At 40.5% G+C, this 14,848-nt stretch overlaps 1 protein-coding gene across 3 annotated transcripts in view; it reads left to right on the top strand.

The window, feature by feature from the left end:
• LEKR1 (leucine, glutamate and lysine rich 1) overlaps positions 1-6,246 on the top strand; it is a 122,602-nt gene extending 116,356 nt beyond the window's left edge. For all 3 annotated transcript variants that reach the window (XM_065557854.1, XM_042853682.2, XM_005286977.4), the window contains 2 exons: positions 529-828; positions 4,630-6,246. In XM_065557854.1, the coding sequence (XP_065413926.1) occupies positions 529-828; positions 4,630-5,043 (714 nt within the window). In that variant the 3' untranslated portion in view covers positions 5,044-6,246. The remainder of the gene's footprint in view (positions 1-528; positions 829-4,629) is intronic.
• The last annotated feature ends 8,602 nt before the right edge of the window (positions 6,247-14,848 follow it).

Here is a 14,848-nt window from a genome sequence, read left to right as displayed (position 1 = left end):
TTCCCTTTTTTACTAAAACAGTTTGGCTTATGAACGAGTATATACGGTAGTTTTCCAAAAGGTTTAAATGTCCCTTGAGACATTTGGAGAATCAGGAAAGGGATTTTTATTATGTTTATTTCAAATTCATTATGTTAAACCAATTTTTTAAACAGTTGAAAATAAAACATTTTATTTACATGGTATCTGTATATTATTTTTAAAAGAAGACTATCTACTTGCTCTAGAAGTTGAAGTTGAGTTTAGAAATCAGAAGACTTTTTCCCATTTCTAGCACAGTTTCACTATTTGACCTTAGGCAAATCACTTAATCTCTCTGTGCCTGAGTTTTCTTACATTTTTAAAGCACTTTGACATCCTTGAAGGGTATTCTCTAAGTCCAAAGTAGTGGTATTGTTCATTTATACCTCCTAGGACCTGTACGTTTTCACTTTCTTATTCACCTGCAAAGCTCCTTTTGTCTGGTATTAAATTCTACATAACCAAAGAAATCATTGCATGTGAACTAATGTACGATTTATCATACAGATACCTGAATTAATATCCAGTGCCATCAACAGCCTAAGGATGGAAGTGGGAATTCTTAAAAACCAGCTTCAGGAAGCCCAGATCAAACTTACAGAGAAAGATGAAGATAAGGAAGAAGAAATGCGAAGCCTTAAAAGGCTGGTTACTAAGCTTGAATTTCAGCGGAAGAAGGAACAGAACAACAGTGATTCATTATCAGAGGACATGAGGAAAGAAATTAAAGAGAAGTCAGATGAACTGGAAAAATTAACCCAGGAGCAAGCAGAGCTGATTCAGAATTTGAGTCAGGCTCAAGAGGAGGTAGGAACTTAACCAAAGACATTCCCTGCTACATTTAGTATTAGATATGTGTGTACTGTTCTATTATCATGTTACAAATGTGCAACTTAGATCAAGCTAAAAAAAGTGCAGACTTTTAGAATAAAATAAAATCATCAACTTGTTGCCGGCACAGGGGCCCGAGGATAGCAACAGTGGGGTTCGTTGCCCGGAGTGCTTCGCGCCAATAAACATACCGGGGTGGAGAAACAATCAAAGTTTATTTGAGATCTCAAAGTGGTGCAAGGAGACAGGCAAGTCTCAAATCAAGCACACCAGCAAAAACAGTTTCTCTCTTCTTTATACATTTTACAACTAAGCCCCCCTTTTTCCCCCCTTCCTACCACCTCCCCTCTACTCCCCCTCCCCTCTCTACCGAAGGCATGTTTATACATTTAAGCAATTAAATCATTCTAGGGCTATAAATCTAGCTTGTTAGTAACTTCTCCCTAAACTGTTATTTGGTCCTGTTTACCCTTAGTTTATTACCCCTTCCCCAGCTAGAAACATGCAAACCTCATCATTATTGTTTGGTACCTGGTATGAACAAGGTCGTAATTGCTAACTAGCTGTTTACACATTCCAATTCCTGTCCTTGGCTTTTGAGGCCGATTAGAGTTAAACATGGAAGGACAGAGTTTAAACATGGAAGAACTCTGGCTCAGGCAGGCCTAGTAACCCCAACAAACTCTAGTGTGTTAATTTTAAAAGTCTTTAAAATGAATAATCTGTAAGTCAAATGAAAAGCAAATTTTATTAACACATTTTGAATAATTAGTGTGAAAACCCCTGTTAGGCATGTTCTGCGAGTAGTGCATTATTACAAGGATACTCATCCTTTTCAGGTTCTTGAAGGCACCTCTCTTTCAACCTCATGTTTAACAACACTCTAGAGATATGCAGGTATAATTTAAAGGAACCCTGGATTTTTTCAAAATAGAAAATATGGACTATTACAAGCACTTTAAACATTATAATATTCCATCTAGCAATCTTATTCATATTTGAGATAATAAATTAGAAAAAAATTGTACTTGTACACCATGAATATGGGAGTGTGTAAAATGATTCACAGAGATCAGTTCACAACTATTTTGCATGCAGGAAAAAAAGCTAGCTTTTTGGATAATTTTTTCACAATGAATGATGCAACCAGCTTGAAGAATGCAAATATGCACAGACAGCCATGCCTCTGTTGCATCAAACAATTCCAAATATTTCTTCCTTTTCTGTCCAATATGTCTTCTGTCTGATGAAACCCTAGACACAATAGGGATGCATTCCCTGCAAGCAGTCTCTTTTGGGTGCATCTACACTGCAATAAAAGACCTGTGGCATGGCTAAGGGTAGCTTGGGTCAGCTGACTCTGGTTTGCAGGGCTTGAGCTGTGGGGCTAAAAATTGCAGTGTAAACATTTGGGGTTGGGCTGGAGCCTCAGCTGAGAAAACCTTCCCTCCTCACAGGGTTTCAGAGCCCAGGCTCCAACCCAATCCCAAACGTCTGCACTGCAATTTGTAGTCCCACAGCCTGAGCCCCAAGAGCCCAAGTCAATTGACCCGGGCTCTGAGTCTCGCAGCCCATAGGTTTTTTTATTGCAGTGTAGACGTACCCCTTTTTTGCTTTTCTTTTGTGAATGATACTCAGGTGAGGCCAGGCATGTTGAGGTGGTAAGCTTGGCTTACTGCGCCTGCTTTGCAGGCACTTTTCACTGTCTAGACCAGTGGTCTCTCAACCTTTTTGATCGCGCTCCCCTATCAGTACAAATTTTTTTGAGCATGCACCCCCTGCCGCACCGGCTCTACCATTTTTGCCAAAGCAAAAAAAAAAAGCCACTCGGACTCCCGAACTGACGAAGCAAAAAAAAAAACCCGCTCCTCCTGCCGTGCACCCTCAAGGATCCTCTTGCGCACCCCACTTTGGAGTCTAGACCTACTCTTAAGCCTTTATAAAATTCTGCAACTCAAGTGGTCATTTTTGCTTCTGAGAAAATGGGACCTGAAGGAGTAGAGCTGGAACATTGCAACATCTTGTATTTGTAGCTTGGTGGTCTGTTTTCTGCCAAGTTTGAAACTTTCTTGATTATTTCCCATTTTATGCCATTTCAGGGTAGCCAACTTTTCATCCTTGATGATATGTTTGCTATCTCAGCCTTTAAATCTTCGATTACCTCCTTTATTCTTGAAATTTATTTTTTAACAAATTGATTGTATTGCTGTGAGTTTGTTTTAGCAATGAAAGTCCCTTTAATCCTCAGAATGACCAAGCCCAACATTGACCACATCTTTAGCTCTGTTTCTTCCATTTTTTCCCTCATAATGTCAGTCATCTCACATTTTCTCCAGGCCTTTATGCCTAAAGTCCATTGCTCCATTCAGCTGCACTCACTTAAATCTGATTATTTACAGCATAGGATTCTTCTTCCTCTTCTCCCTTTTCTTTGCTTTTCCTCACCTCTTTATACTGCTGCACTATGTACAGGTCTTTAAGTGGTGGCATACTGACCTTTCTTTTTGCCCCATGCCTAGTCCTCTATTCTTGTCCCCTCCCCTTTTTTCTATTCTCTCCTCCCTTTACTTCTCGCTTCACCTCTCTTTCCCTTCCCTCTGCTGCAATTCTATGAACACCCCATTTTTGGGTGATTGGATGGTGACACGAGAAGTACTTTAATCATTCTTCATCTCCTTATTTCTTTCTCCTTCCTTCCCTTTCTCCTTGTCTTTTTCTTCTGTCCCAAGAACAAGCATCCCCTTCTCCTCTCCCTGGGTGGGAGATGGGGAGAGGTTTGTGATTGTAATTCAGGGATACTTCTGCTTGTTCTCCTTTCCTTACAGTGAGAATGAAAGCAAATTGTGTAGTGATGGTGTTTTGAGGCCAGTGGATTGCCGTTTCACTCAATCCAAATCTAAGACTTTGTGCAGCCATAGGTCACTGGCTTTGGAATGACGCAGTAAATATCAGAACTGATGGGACAAATTGCTGAGCCTCATCTCATATAAAAATTCATTAATTCAGTCACGCTTGAAAATAATATAAAGGTGACAAACTGTAGTTCTCTGTTCTTAAAAAAAGGTCAAATATGAAAAAAAAGCATTTTCTAACCACTCACTGTACAAAATAAACTTCCTTGAAGTGTTTTACTGCTTCAGCAGATGAAATGTTCCACCATATTATTCCTCAATAACTTTCATAAATTGGTATTTGACAATTTCACCTTTTAGAATAGCTCTTATGCAAAGACTGCAAATAAAACAGAAATGTCCCAATATCTTGACTAAGTAGAGCTATAGAAAACATTTAGAACGATTTTAACAGTGGGAGCAGATTGAGATATGACATATGAAATTTGTATTTTAGCCACCGAGTGCCTATGTAGTAGCATTCTACTAGCAAGAAAACACAATCTCTTTCCTGCTATCCATCTGAACTGTTCACACTAACTCATCCACAAGTCTTTGAGCCAAGTACTGATTTGATTCATGTAGTCATTTTAAAGCAATTCCTCTCTTGTCTGTAGGTCCAGTTATGCCTCATTGTGTTTCACCTACAGTGGAATGGTTTTGACACATCAATCAGAAAAGGAGTAGAACAGACAGCTGAAAAATTAGAAAATTGGGTATCTGATATTTTTTTGTAGTGTAGTCATAAATTTACCAACTCACCCTGTATATGAATATACCCTCTGATCACCAGTACCCTATGTTTGAGGAGTTCAGTAAGCACCCAGCATCTATCCCTTTTTGAGTGATGGTGTTTCATAAAGTATGTGTTTCTTTCTATTTGCAGAACTCTTTTCTCCAGGAAACGGTGCGCAGAGAGTGTGAGGAACGCTATGAGCTAACTGAAGCTTTGACTCAAGCTAGAGAACAAGTATTGGAATTGAAGAGGCTCAGTGGAAACTTCCCACTGTCACAATGTTCACTCAGTCAGGGCAGCCTAACCTCCTGTGCTGCACTGGTCAGTAATCATGGACAGAAGAGCCTTACGAGCTCAGACTCTGGGAAGGGAATCACACACTCAGGCCTGTGTGGCATATCAAGAGCTGCTAATGCACCAGCCTTCAATAAGCACAAAAGCAGTGGTAAAGTGGGTTTGCCAGCTCTAACTCCACCACACCCTCCCAGGGGAAGAGCGTCTTCTGTGAATGAATCCAAGAACAGAATAACTGCAGTTATAAGAAGACAACTGAGTCAGCTCTGATGTGTAAAAATGTCAAGGACAGTACATTGATAAACCATGAAAACCATTTCAGTGCATCATATGGTCACTTAATTATGGACCATAGGGGCAAAATGGTACCAGAAAGTTAACTTTTCCTGGCAATTAGCCCATTTCAATTTTATTTTATTTTTGGTACAATTTAAAATTAAGCTAAAATCTGTTATGTAGTTATATTTTACAAGGCAATCATGGTTGCTTATTTTTTGTTCAACAATATAAGGGAGTTAAAATGCTATATGTATTTCAAGATGGGAAATATACAAATGAAAACACAGTACCCCTCCAAGAGGTGTTTTCAGCAAATCTGGCACAATTGGAATTAAGATATTTGCAAAGCTCCAGAATTATTTCACCAAACCACCACCATGTCCTGGTCTTCATACTTTAGATTGTATCCAGTTTAACTCCAGTGCCCATTAGTGCTGTACAAATGTAGCTCATTCATTAAGGGACAGATTTTGTCCTCCTTTCATTGAGTAGTAACATACTTGCAAGTAGTTCCATTTCAGCCAATGGGATTGACTGCTTTTGGAATAATATACTAGTCACCATGAGAGAAGATGGCAGAATCAGACCCTAAATAATAGACAAAATATTGCAGGGACGCAACCTCCCACCCATTGCTGTATAAGTCCTGGACCCACTCCAGGAAAGGAACAGCACTATTCACTCAAAGGAGTAGTGATGTGGGCCAGAGCCCATATGTAAATTGACATAGCTCCACTGAGGTCATTGAAATGATGCCAATTTAGGCATATGAGGTGCTAAAAGTCTTATAGGGATCTTTTAAAATTCTTCCTTTAAGAGAAATGACTTACTATGTACCAAAATTAAAACCCAGTGTCCCTAGGGTATACACTGTTCCAGTTACCATTTCCGTAACTCAGGACCTCAAGTGATGTGACAGCTTTAGTAATGCACTGTATCCAAAAGCCAGCAGGTTCGGTACTGCCTCAGTCTGAAAGATGTGGCCTTTTGATTTTCAGCAAACAAACATCATCCTCTTTTTAGTTTGAGGTGCTCCTTCTGTTTGTACATAGGGCATGCACTCAGTTGTTACACAACAGAGTTAACATTTTCATTTTACTACCGTGAACTTGGGGCTGTGCTTTTTTCTGGAACATGTCACAGGGATACTCATTTAAAATAAATAAATAAACCTGGCAGTCTGTGTTAGTTTGATGTGATTGGGTTAGTGCTCTATGGTAGTCTCAGATTTCACTCCCTGGGCCACCGAATCCTTGGGGTGCTCTGGGACAGTCACTCACACTTACCTCTGTGTGTTCCTAGGAGAATTCTGTTCAGGCTCAGATTCAGGTTGGTGGCTGTGACATTAATCTCCCTCCCATGAGGTTTCAGTTCAAGGAGTAAATTTTGGAGATTCTCAGAACGGTATCAGCAACTAGAGGACTGAGAGGTTGCACGGTCCTTTTGAAAGCTTCGGAACTGGACACACTGTTCTCCTCTAGTCATGTTGCTGTTCTTCACAGGACACTTTAAGTGCTAGCCATGAGATACTTTTGTAATCACACACTGGATCTTGACCTCTTAATTTCCTGGTCCTGAAATGATCACAGTGTGCTAAAATGACTAGAATTCCATGAGAGATGAGGTGGGTGGGGTAATATCTTTTATTGGACCAACTTCAGTTGGTGGAAGGGATAAGTTTTTGAGCTTAACAGAGCTCTTTTCAGGAGGAGAAAAGCAGAGCTAGAATTAGGCCAAGGCTGAGCACTTCTATAAATCCCACCTCTATTTCCTAGCTCTATATGCAATATATGTATATACACACACTGTTTTATTGGAATTATTTAGTTACGCTGTGACTCAGATGGACCAGATCCTTCAGTCTTTTATGCAGGCAAAACTCCCATTGACCTCGGGGAAGTTTTGCCTGTCAAGGAGCAGTATGATTATTCACGTCTCAATTATAAACAGAAAGGGTCAGATCTCCATGGCCAACTGAGTTCTGCTTGGTCCAGGGCTGAGTAGTGGCAAGAGAGTCCTTTCCACTTCCCTGACTGTGGGACTAAACAGGGAAACTCAGGGCTGCTGTAAAATATGCCAGCTTACATTCCCCTTCACCAAACAGAGATTGCCAGAGCGCTGTGAGAGGAAAGGGAAGCAGAGGCTAGGTATAGCACCACTTATGCTAGTTTTATGCCGCTTGGAGATTCCCCTACATCCAGGGACTCCTTATCTCCCATATTAGAGCAGTTGTCCATCCCCTTTGTGCTGCTGGAGCAGTGAAAAAGGGTCAGAGGTATAGTCTGGGATCTGGTCCCCTGGTCTGCTGTAAAGAAGATGTAGCATCATAGACTATGAACCTCGGAGTCATAAAATGTAAAGTAAGAAATCTCAAACTAGAATGAGAACAATCATTGGAGTGAAGTAGTTAGCATTGAGAAAGCATATAAATCGCAGATCAAAGAGCTGGTCAAGAACAGAGGTCCTGGCTTCCCTTTCTGTGCTTACCTCACAGAAATCCAGAATTCTCTGCTAAGCAATAAAACAAAATGTGATGCTGAGGTTTTAAAGACATGACAGGATCGAAATTAATTTCACAGAGCAGAACAACGGCATCAAAAATGTAATAGCTAATGCATTTCTTTTACTTGGCTGAAACTTGCCAACGGGGTAGCATTAAAAATATATTGTAAGGTCCCTGTTTCCATCCGTGAGCCATGGTGTCAGCTGGAGGTAATACGTCAGTTAAAAATGATGGCATCTGTGAAGTAGATTTGTCCAAAGAATGTGGCTTGTACTAATGTGTATCAGACATAATGGAATACTGAAAAAAATAAGTGCGCTTTAGAAGGGCTGTATAGTTCCTCATGCTTCAGGGCATAAACCAATCTTTTACCAGTATGGGTTAGGGGGCAAAAACTTTCCTGTGCGCAGGTTATCCCATAGCTGGCTACTGCAGGGTTTTGTGTATCTGCCTCCGAAGCAACTAGTTCTGGCTGCTGTCAGTGACAGCATAATGTACCTTAGAGCAGAGGCCCAACCTCACCCGCCCCCTCATCAGCAGCCTCATGAGTCAGGGAGCACAAAGTTGGCATAGAGCTTCTCCCTCCCCCAGGTCCTGTGCCAAGCACAGTTCAGCTGGACCTGATGATCAGGGCCAGTAAATGGCTGCTTTGCATGTGTTTTTTAAATATGTGTAGATCTTGGTATGAATTAGGAAATGCTTCATTTGTCCTTCTAGGTCATGTTTTTTATTTTTGACCAAGCCAAGTGAGGTCTTACAGTCAGAGAAATGCTGTCAAGTTAAGTGTAACATGATACCTTTGATCACGGCATCCAGTGGATTTCAACAGTTTGGGGAATGAGCTAGGCCCCAGCAGGCAGAACGCTGTTGATTTTGGTTAAACTCAGAAGAGGGAATGGAGGACGTGAAGCCCCTGACAGAGTCATCAGCTTCAACTACCTCTGTAATTGTCTGTAACTCAGTGAACCAGTTGATAAGAATGGTAGGGGGAAAGGATTGTGTGCAGCTGGAATGGGGGTGGGTGTCAACACAGAGCCTCTGGCATGGGGGAGCAAATGGGGAACCCTGGTATGAGGGAAAGGGACATGGGGGCCCCTAGGGCCCCTGGCATACAGGGAACTGGGAGGACACACAGGGCCCCTGATATAAGGGAGGGGAGGGGCGGCTGAAGGGGGTCCCTGCAATGGACGGGGATGAGAGGGTGGCACATAGGGCACTTGGGGGACGTCTGCTGTATTTCTCAACGACTTCGACTTCCAGTCCTATTAGGGGTCACTTTTTTATTATTTATTTAAAATCCTTCACAGCTGATTTTTACAAGATAAATGTTGATTTGCCTCATGTATGAGAGATGACAACTGAGCCTTTCATGTAATGACTGGTTATGATGTGGGATCCCAGTCCACTTGTAGTTTTTTCCATGAAGGAAGAAAGTTGACTTCAGAAAAAGTGGTCTTTGTATCTTAGTAGCATTAAAAATATATCTAAAAAGAAACTGGAGCCAGGGCGACAGCGATATATTGTTAAAGAGTATGAATTAGAAAAAAAATGCTAGACATCTTTCTTTTCATTCAAAAAGAGCAGTTTTCTGAGGTAGAATGTGCCCTTTAAAGCATGTGTTATGATGTGGAAAGCTGCTGTGCATTTGTGATACGAAGAAGAGAACAGCGTTAGATAAGGATGAAATTGGGGAGATTTCCCTTCTTTATCAAAAACCCTAATCTTTGAGTATAATTATTTAAAATGGGGTTTAACCCCATTAGGCCTAGTTGTTGTTAGTATTATGTCTCTAATTGCTGCAGGTAGTTTAGCTTCCACTATAGCCACAATAAACCCCGTAAGCACTGATATTGACACAAAGTAACACAGTCTAATAATGCTTAGCATTTATGTGGTTTTTCATCCTCAAGGCATGTTACAAAATTAATTTTAATACTATAGTAAAAAGGACTCTGTAAGCGACTTGTTGAGCAGATTCTAACACTGGAAATATAATTTGTGGGATGGAAAATCTGAACATCTGGCATTGCATTGCAAACTGTTCCCAGATAATGAAAAAAAAAATCATCTTCCAAACAAGTGTGCCTCATGAGATGCCCTTCTATCCCCTGAAAACAAATGAGCAACAACCATTCCATAGTTGCAGTTTTCCACCTGCAGCCTTGTATTACTGGTGAATGAAGATCCGTGCCACGATGTGACTGACTACTTCTTCCCAATGAGCTCAGGGGCAATTTTTTAGTGTTCCACAACAGCAAAGATTCTGTTATGTTAGGTCCCATTACATGATAATATTCTTCCTGCCCTGCAAACGGTGTACATGTGTGTTTGACATTATATATGTACAGAAGCATTCTGGCTGTATTAGCATTACACTAATGTAAGTGGACAAGCAGTGATTCATTTGATATTTAATGGAGTACAAAATAGACACAAGGAGCTAAACGTGTATATAAGGATCTTTTATAGCGCTTTCCTTAAAAGTCTCCCTGTGAAATGTGCCCCCCAAATTAAAACCCAGTGTTCCTACAATATCTACTTTATCTGACAGGACAGAAAGTTCTTATTGTGGGCTCCATAACTCATGACCCCAACGATGTGAAAGCTGCAGTGCTGCATCTGGTACAAAAGACAAGAGGTTTAGTACTGCCTCAGTCTAAAGAGGACCACACAGTATCTTGTCAATGCAAATTATTACATACAAGATGAAAATAGTGATTCCTGGCAGACTGACAAGTCATATGATGAGTCAGTAAGTTTTTGTTTGTTTGTTTACCCCCTGAGAGGTCAGCTATCCTGAGGTCTGAAACAAGGCTAACCAATTAGATTGGCTTAACAGAGGTCCGTGTTTACCTCTTAGGTCAATAAATACTGACATCACTAAGCTAATATCAACTTAATACAAAAATGATTGACGGTGTCAAAATACTGTCATGATCATGATCTATTGATTGTAGTCATGTATCACTACAGTACTGATTGTCCTGTATTCATTAGCATACTCCTTTATTCTTTTAGAATAACAATGTACATTACTACCACAGATGAGACACTAACTGTAATACAATTACACAATTAATTTATCACACCACTAAAAAGTAGTATATTCACTTAACACCTTGTACCATAATGCCCAGTTAATTACATTTTGGAATATCAGCGCTGATCAATGTGCAGATCAACTCTGAAATATGTGTTTGAGAGTCAGCTAAAAGAGACGTAACTTTCATCCCAGTGCAAGTTTTCTTCTGCATTTGGAATTATAAAGCACTGACATTTTCATTATTTATGAATAAAATAGTTTTTCTTTCAGAGCTTTTTAAATGTAGCCCAGATTCTCTGGCAGTACATTACGAAAAATACAAAACAAGGCCCACGAATTCTGAAGACACTCCATTGGGAAGATTGTCTAGTTTTATTGACATATTTCTATGCCTTCTCTCTAAGCACCACACCAGTCCTCTTCAAAATAAACAGGTAACTATTCTATTTTTGTGTGAGTCATAGTCCAGCACCTGTTACAGTACTAAAGGACATTATTTCCCCAAGTTACACTCTATCTTAGTCTCCTACTTACCTGCACACATTCATTTAGTACAATGACTACACTGAATGCTTTAAAAGCATTTACAACTTCTAATGGAAAACCAGGACTTAGTGGGGACTTTTTCAGTCACGTTACTGGGAATATATACAGAGCACAACTTGGAGCCATAAACTTGTCCAAACCAGTCTTTACGCACTTATATTGGCCATACATCAAGAAAGGATTCAGTAAATTATGGCACAGCAGATGCACACACCTACATACTGTGTTTTTTTCCAACACATGCTAGCATATTGATTATTCCCACACTAAGGTGTGGTGCAGGATCAAAGTTTCCAGCTGGAAACATTTCAAAGCCTTTGAATTACTCCACTGATGTAAAAGTTAAAGACCAATTTTGTGTAAATAGGGATTTGATTACCCACACAGAAGGCCAGCTGCGATGAGCAGCATGTTAAAAGGCTTTTTAATGATGTAATAGTTTTTGGACAAAGTGCTAGAGGATAAGATTGGGCATATAGGTCAGAAGACATAAAGGGTATTTTTAAGAGGTTTCCATCTGTCCTATTTTGAGGGCATATTTTTGTACCTGCAATTAACTGTAGACACCAGTCCTGCCATGGAGACAAATTTAGTGCCTGCTTCTCCTTCACACCTGTACAAATCAGGAGTAACTGCTGATGCCGTTGGAGTGAAAGCAGCATAAAACCAGTAGAATGATAGTAGAATCAGATCACAGTTGGTAAGAATTGTGCCAGAAAGAAAGTAGACAGCTATTAACGCTGCTTAGCACACATTACATGGATTAAAAACTGGTTGACAGGTCTCAAAATGTAACTGTAAATAGGGGGATCATCACTGAGTGGCTTTGTTTCTATTGGGGTCCCACAGGGACTGGTTCTTGGCTCTCACTATTAAACATTTTTATCAAGGGCCTGGAAGAAAATATAAAATCATGACTGATGAAGTTTGCAAATGACACAAAGATTTAGGGGAGTGGTAAATAATGAAGGAGACCAGTCACTGATACAGAGCAACCTGGATTGCTTGGTAAACAAGCAAACAATGTGTGTTTTAACATGGCCAAATGGAAAGTCACATATCTAGGAAATAAGGCTTTGGGTCATGGTGAATGATCAGTTGACTGTGACCTCCTTGTGCGACCCTATGGCCAAAAGGCCTAATATGATCCTTGGATGTATGAATGGGAATAGGCAGGTTATAGGTACCTGTATATTTGACACTGGTGGGACTTCTATTGGAATACTGTGTCTGGCTCTGGAACTCCAAGAAGGATGTTGATAAATTTGAGAGGGTTCAGAGAAGAGGCACAAGAAAATTAAAGAATTGATAAACATACCTTATAGTGATAAGTCTGATAGTTCAAGCTGTTTAGCGTAACAAAGAGAAGGTTAACGAGTGACTTGATCACAGTCTGTAAGTACCTACATGGGGAACAAAAATTTGATCCTGGGTTCTTCAATTTAGCTGAAAAAGGTATAACATGATGCAAAGGCTGGAAGTTGAAGCTAGACAAATTTGGATGGTAAATAAGCCATACATTTTTAACAGTGAGAGTAATTAATCATTGGACCAGCTTCCCGAGGGTTGTGGTTAATTCTCCATTGCTGGGAATTTTAAAATTAATATGGCGGTTTTTCTAAAAGACATGCTCTAACTCATACAAGAATTCATTTGGGGACGTTGTGAAGGAGAACAGGACTAACCACTTCCTTCCAATTTCCCCAGAAGAGCTGGCAGAGTGTTCAGAGATCTCCATCCCAGAAGGAGATGGAGTTCCAGGGGTTCTCCAAAGTTTATGATCAAAGCCAGAACCTGAACTTCTCCAGGGTTAGCTAACTCCAGGAACTACGATGTGAACTCAAATCGAGCAGGCTCAAGCTGTGGATTGTGATCTTGCCCTTCCAATTGGAGTGGCTAAGGCAATCAGTGTGTGACTTGCAGTCTGGTGTGCTCTGCTCCATAATTAACATTATCTGGGAGAATTTAATTTTTTTTTAATTATTAAGAGCAGAGGAAAGGTTCTGCATAGATGTGCGTGAAAAACACATCCACCGCCTGTCTCAATATTCTCTGTAATGAGGAGTTGAGGGTCTGTCTGTCTAACACCTTGGCCTCCACACAACATTCTGAAGGACCCATTACAGCCTACCAGGTCAATAGCTCTATATTAAAGGCATTTCTTTAAAAGAGCACATCTATGCTCATTTTGCTAGTGTACCCCTGAGCAGTCATTCTCAGGCAATCCCTCAGACACTACCACTGAGATGAATCTTTTACAATCTCAACGGGTGGAAATATTTAATGTAACAGGGGTATTTATCTTGGCAGTTTCTGGAGATGATAGAGTGGAACCGTTACCAAGAGAAGTAAAGGGCTCATTGTGATTTTGGGTTTTTTTTAGTTTTTCTTTGGCAGAGTTACACTGTGTCTTGTCACTGGCTCATTAGTGACGGTTTAGTGCAGCGGCAACAGACGGCTTGTGTCAGTCTCTCCTAAGCATTGGGTGTCTATATTGTACCTGCCAAATTTGTGCCCAGACCTACTGCATGCACACTCAGCATTTGTGCACTCTAACAGGTTCATACCAGCTAGCCCTCTTTCCCCATACAAATGCCTATAAATCATCCTCCTCCAAATTACTGTTTTGAGCCAGGTCAAAAGATGCACCCATGCCATTTTACACCTGCTGTCTGCCAATAGCCCAGCCAGAGTTGGAGGTCAGCGTAACTGAAGGGGAAGTAAGGAGAAAACAGATTAAAACAAATAAGCTTGCCTTTCTGCCCTTTCAACTGACCTGGAAAGTGATGCCTGCATCATATGTTCTATTTATGTGGGTGAATCTGGGATTGTCCTGCTGGGAAGAAATCTCCTCGAAGCTGGTGGGTATAACAGCCACTCTTTGTTCAGGATAAAAGTAAAGAGCAAATAGGCTTCTTTGTGGAATAGATCATGGAAATAACAGGCACCACCACCACTCCCAAAATACAGGCCACATACAGACTGTTCAGGAATCTGAACTAAGTGGACAGAGGGGTTTGACTGGGAGCTGAGTGCAAATGCAGGGTGCTGGGTATTGTTTATTGGAAGGGTGTATGTGTGTGTGAGAGAGAAGCAGCAGAAACAGCACAGAAGCACACATATAAGACAGCAAAGAAGTCCCAGAGCCAGCCAGAGAAACACTTTTAGCATGACATTGAGAAAAAGCTGAGAGAGAGAGAAAGAGAGCTTTTGGGTAGAGTGCTGGCTGGAAAGAGGCTTGGGACTATGAACAAAGAAACTGTTCCCTGTTGTTTGATTCTTATTGTGTTCAGGGAAACAGGACTTTGTGCTTCTTTGTAAATAAACAGGATTGTATCAAAGAAATATCCGACTTCATCATCAATTTCTCCTCCCAACTGACAACCCACAAGACCTTGAATATTGGCTAAACTCTTGAGAGAAAACGGTAACAATATCAATATTAAAATACTTTAATGTGTATAAAAGCTATTGCTTTATTATGAAATAATTAAAATTGGATTTGGTTTTAGAAATATATCCAGGGTGGGATGCCTCAGTAAATGGTTTCATGGGGGGAAGGGCAATTGGCCCTGCAGTAAATTCAGACAGATGTGTCATAGATTCACATTGTAAGGTAACAAAAGCCCTTTAAGAACTCTTGATCTGCTGCTAATTCCTATTTCCTTTCATTACTGCAGCTTGATACTCTGTGTAGCAACTGG

This window comes from Chrysemys picta, chromosome 9 (assembly GCF_011386835.1).
Source record: "Chrysemys picta bellii isolate R12L10 chromosome 9, ASM1138683v2, whole genome shotgun sequence".
Taxonomy (NCBI): domain Eukaryota; kingdom Metazoa; phylum Chordata; order Testudines; family Emydidae; genus Chrysemys; species Chrysemys picta.
The sequence above is the reverse complement of the archived record's forward strand: the minus strand, read 5'-3'. Positions and strand labels throughout refer to the sequence as shown.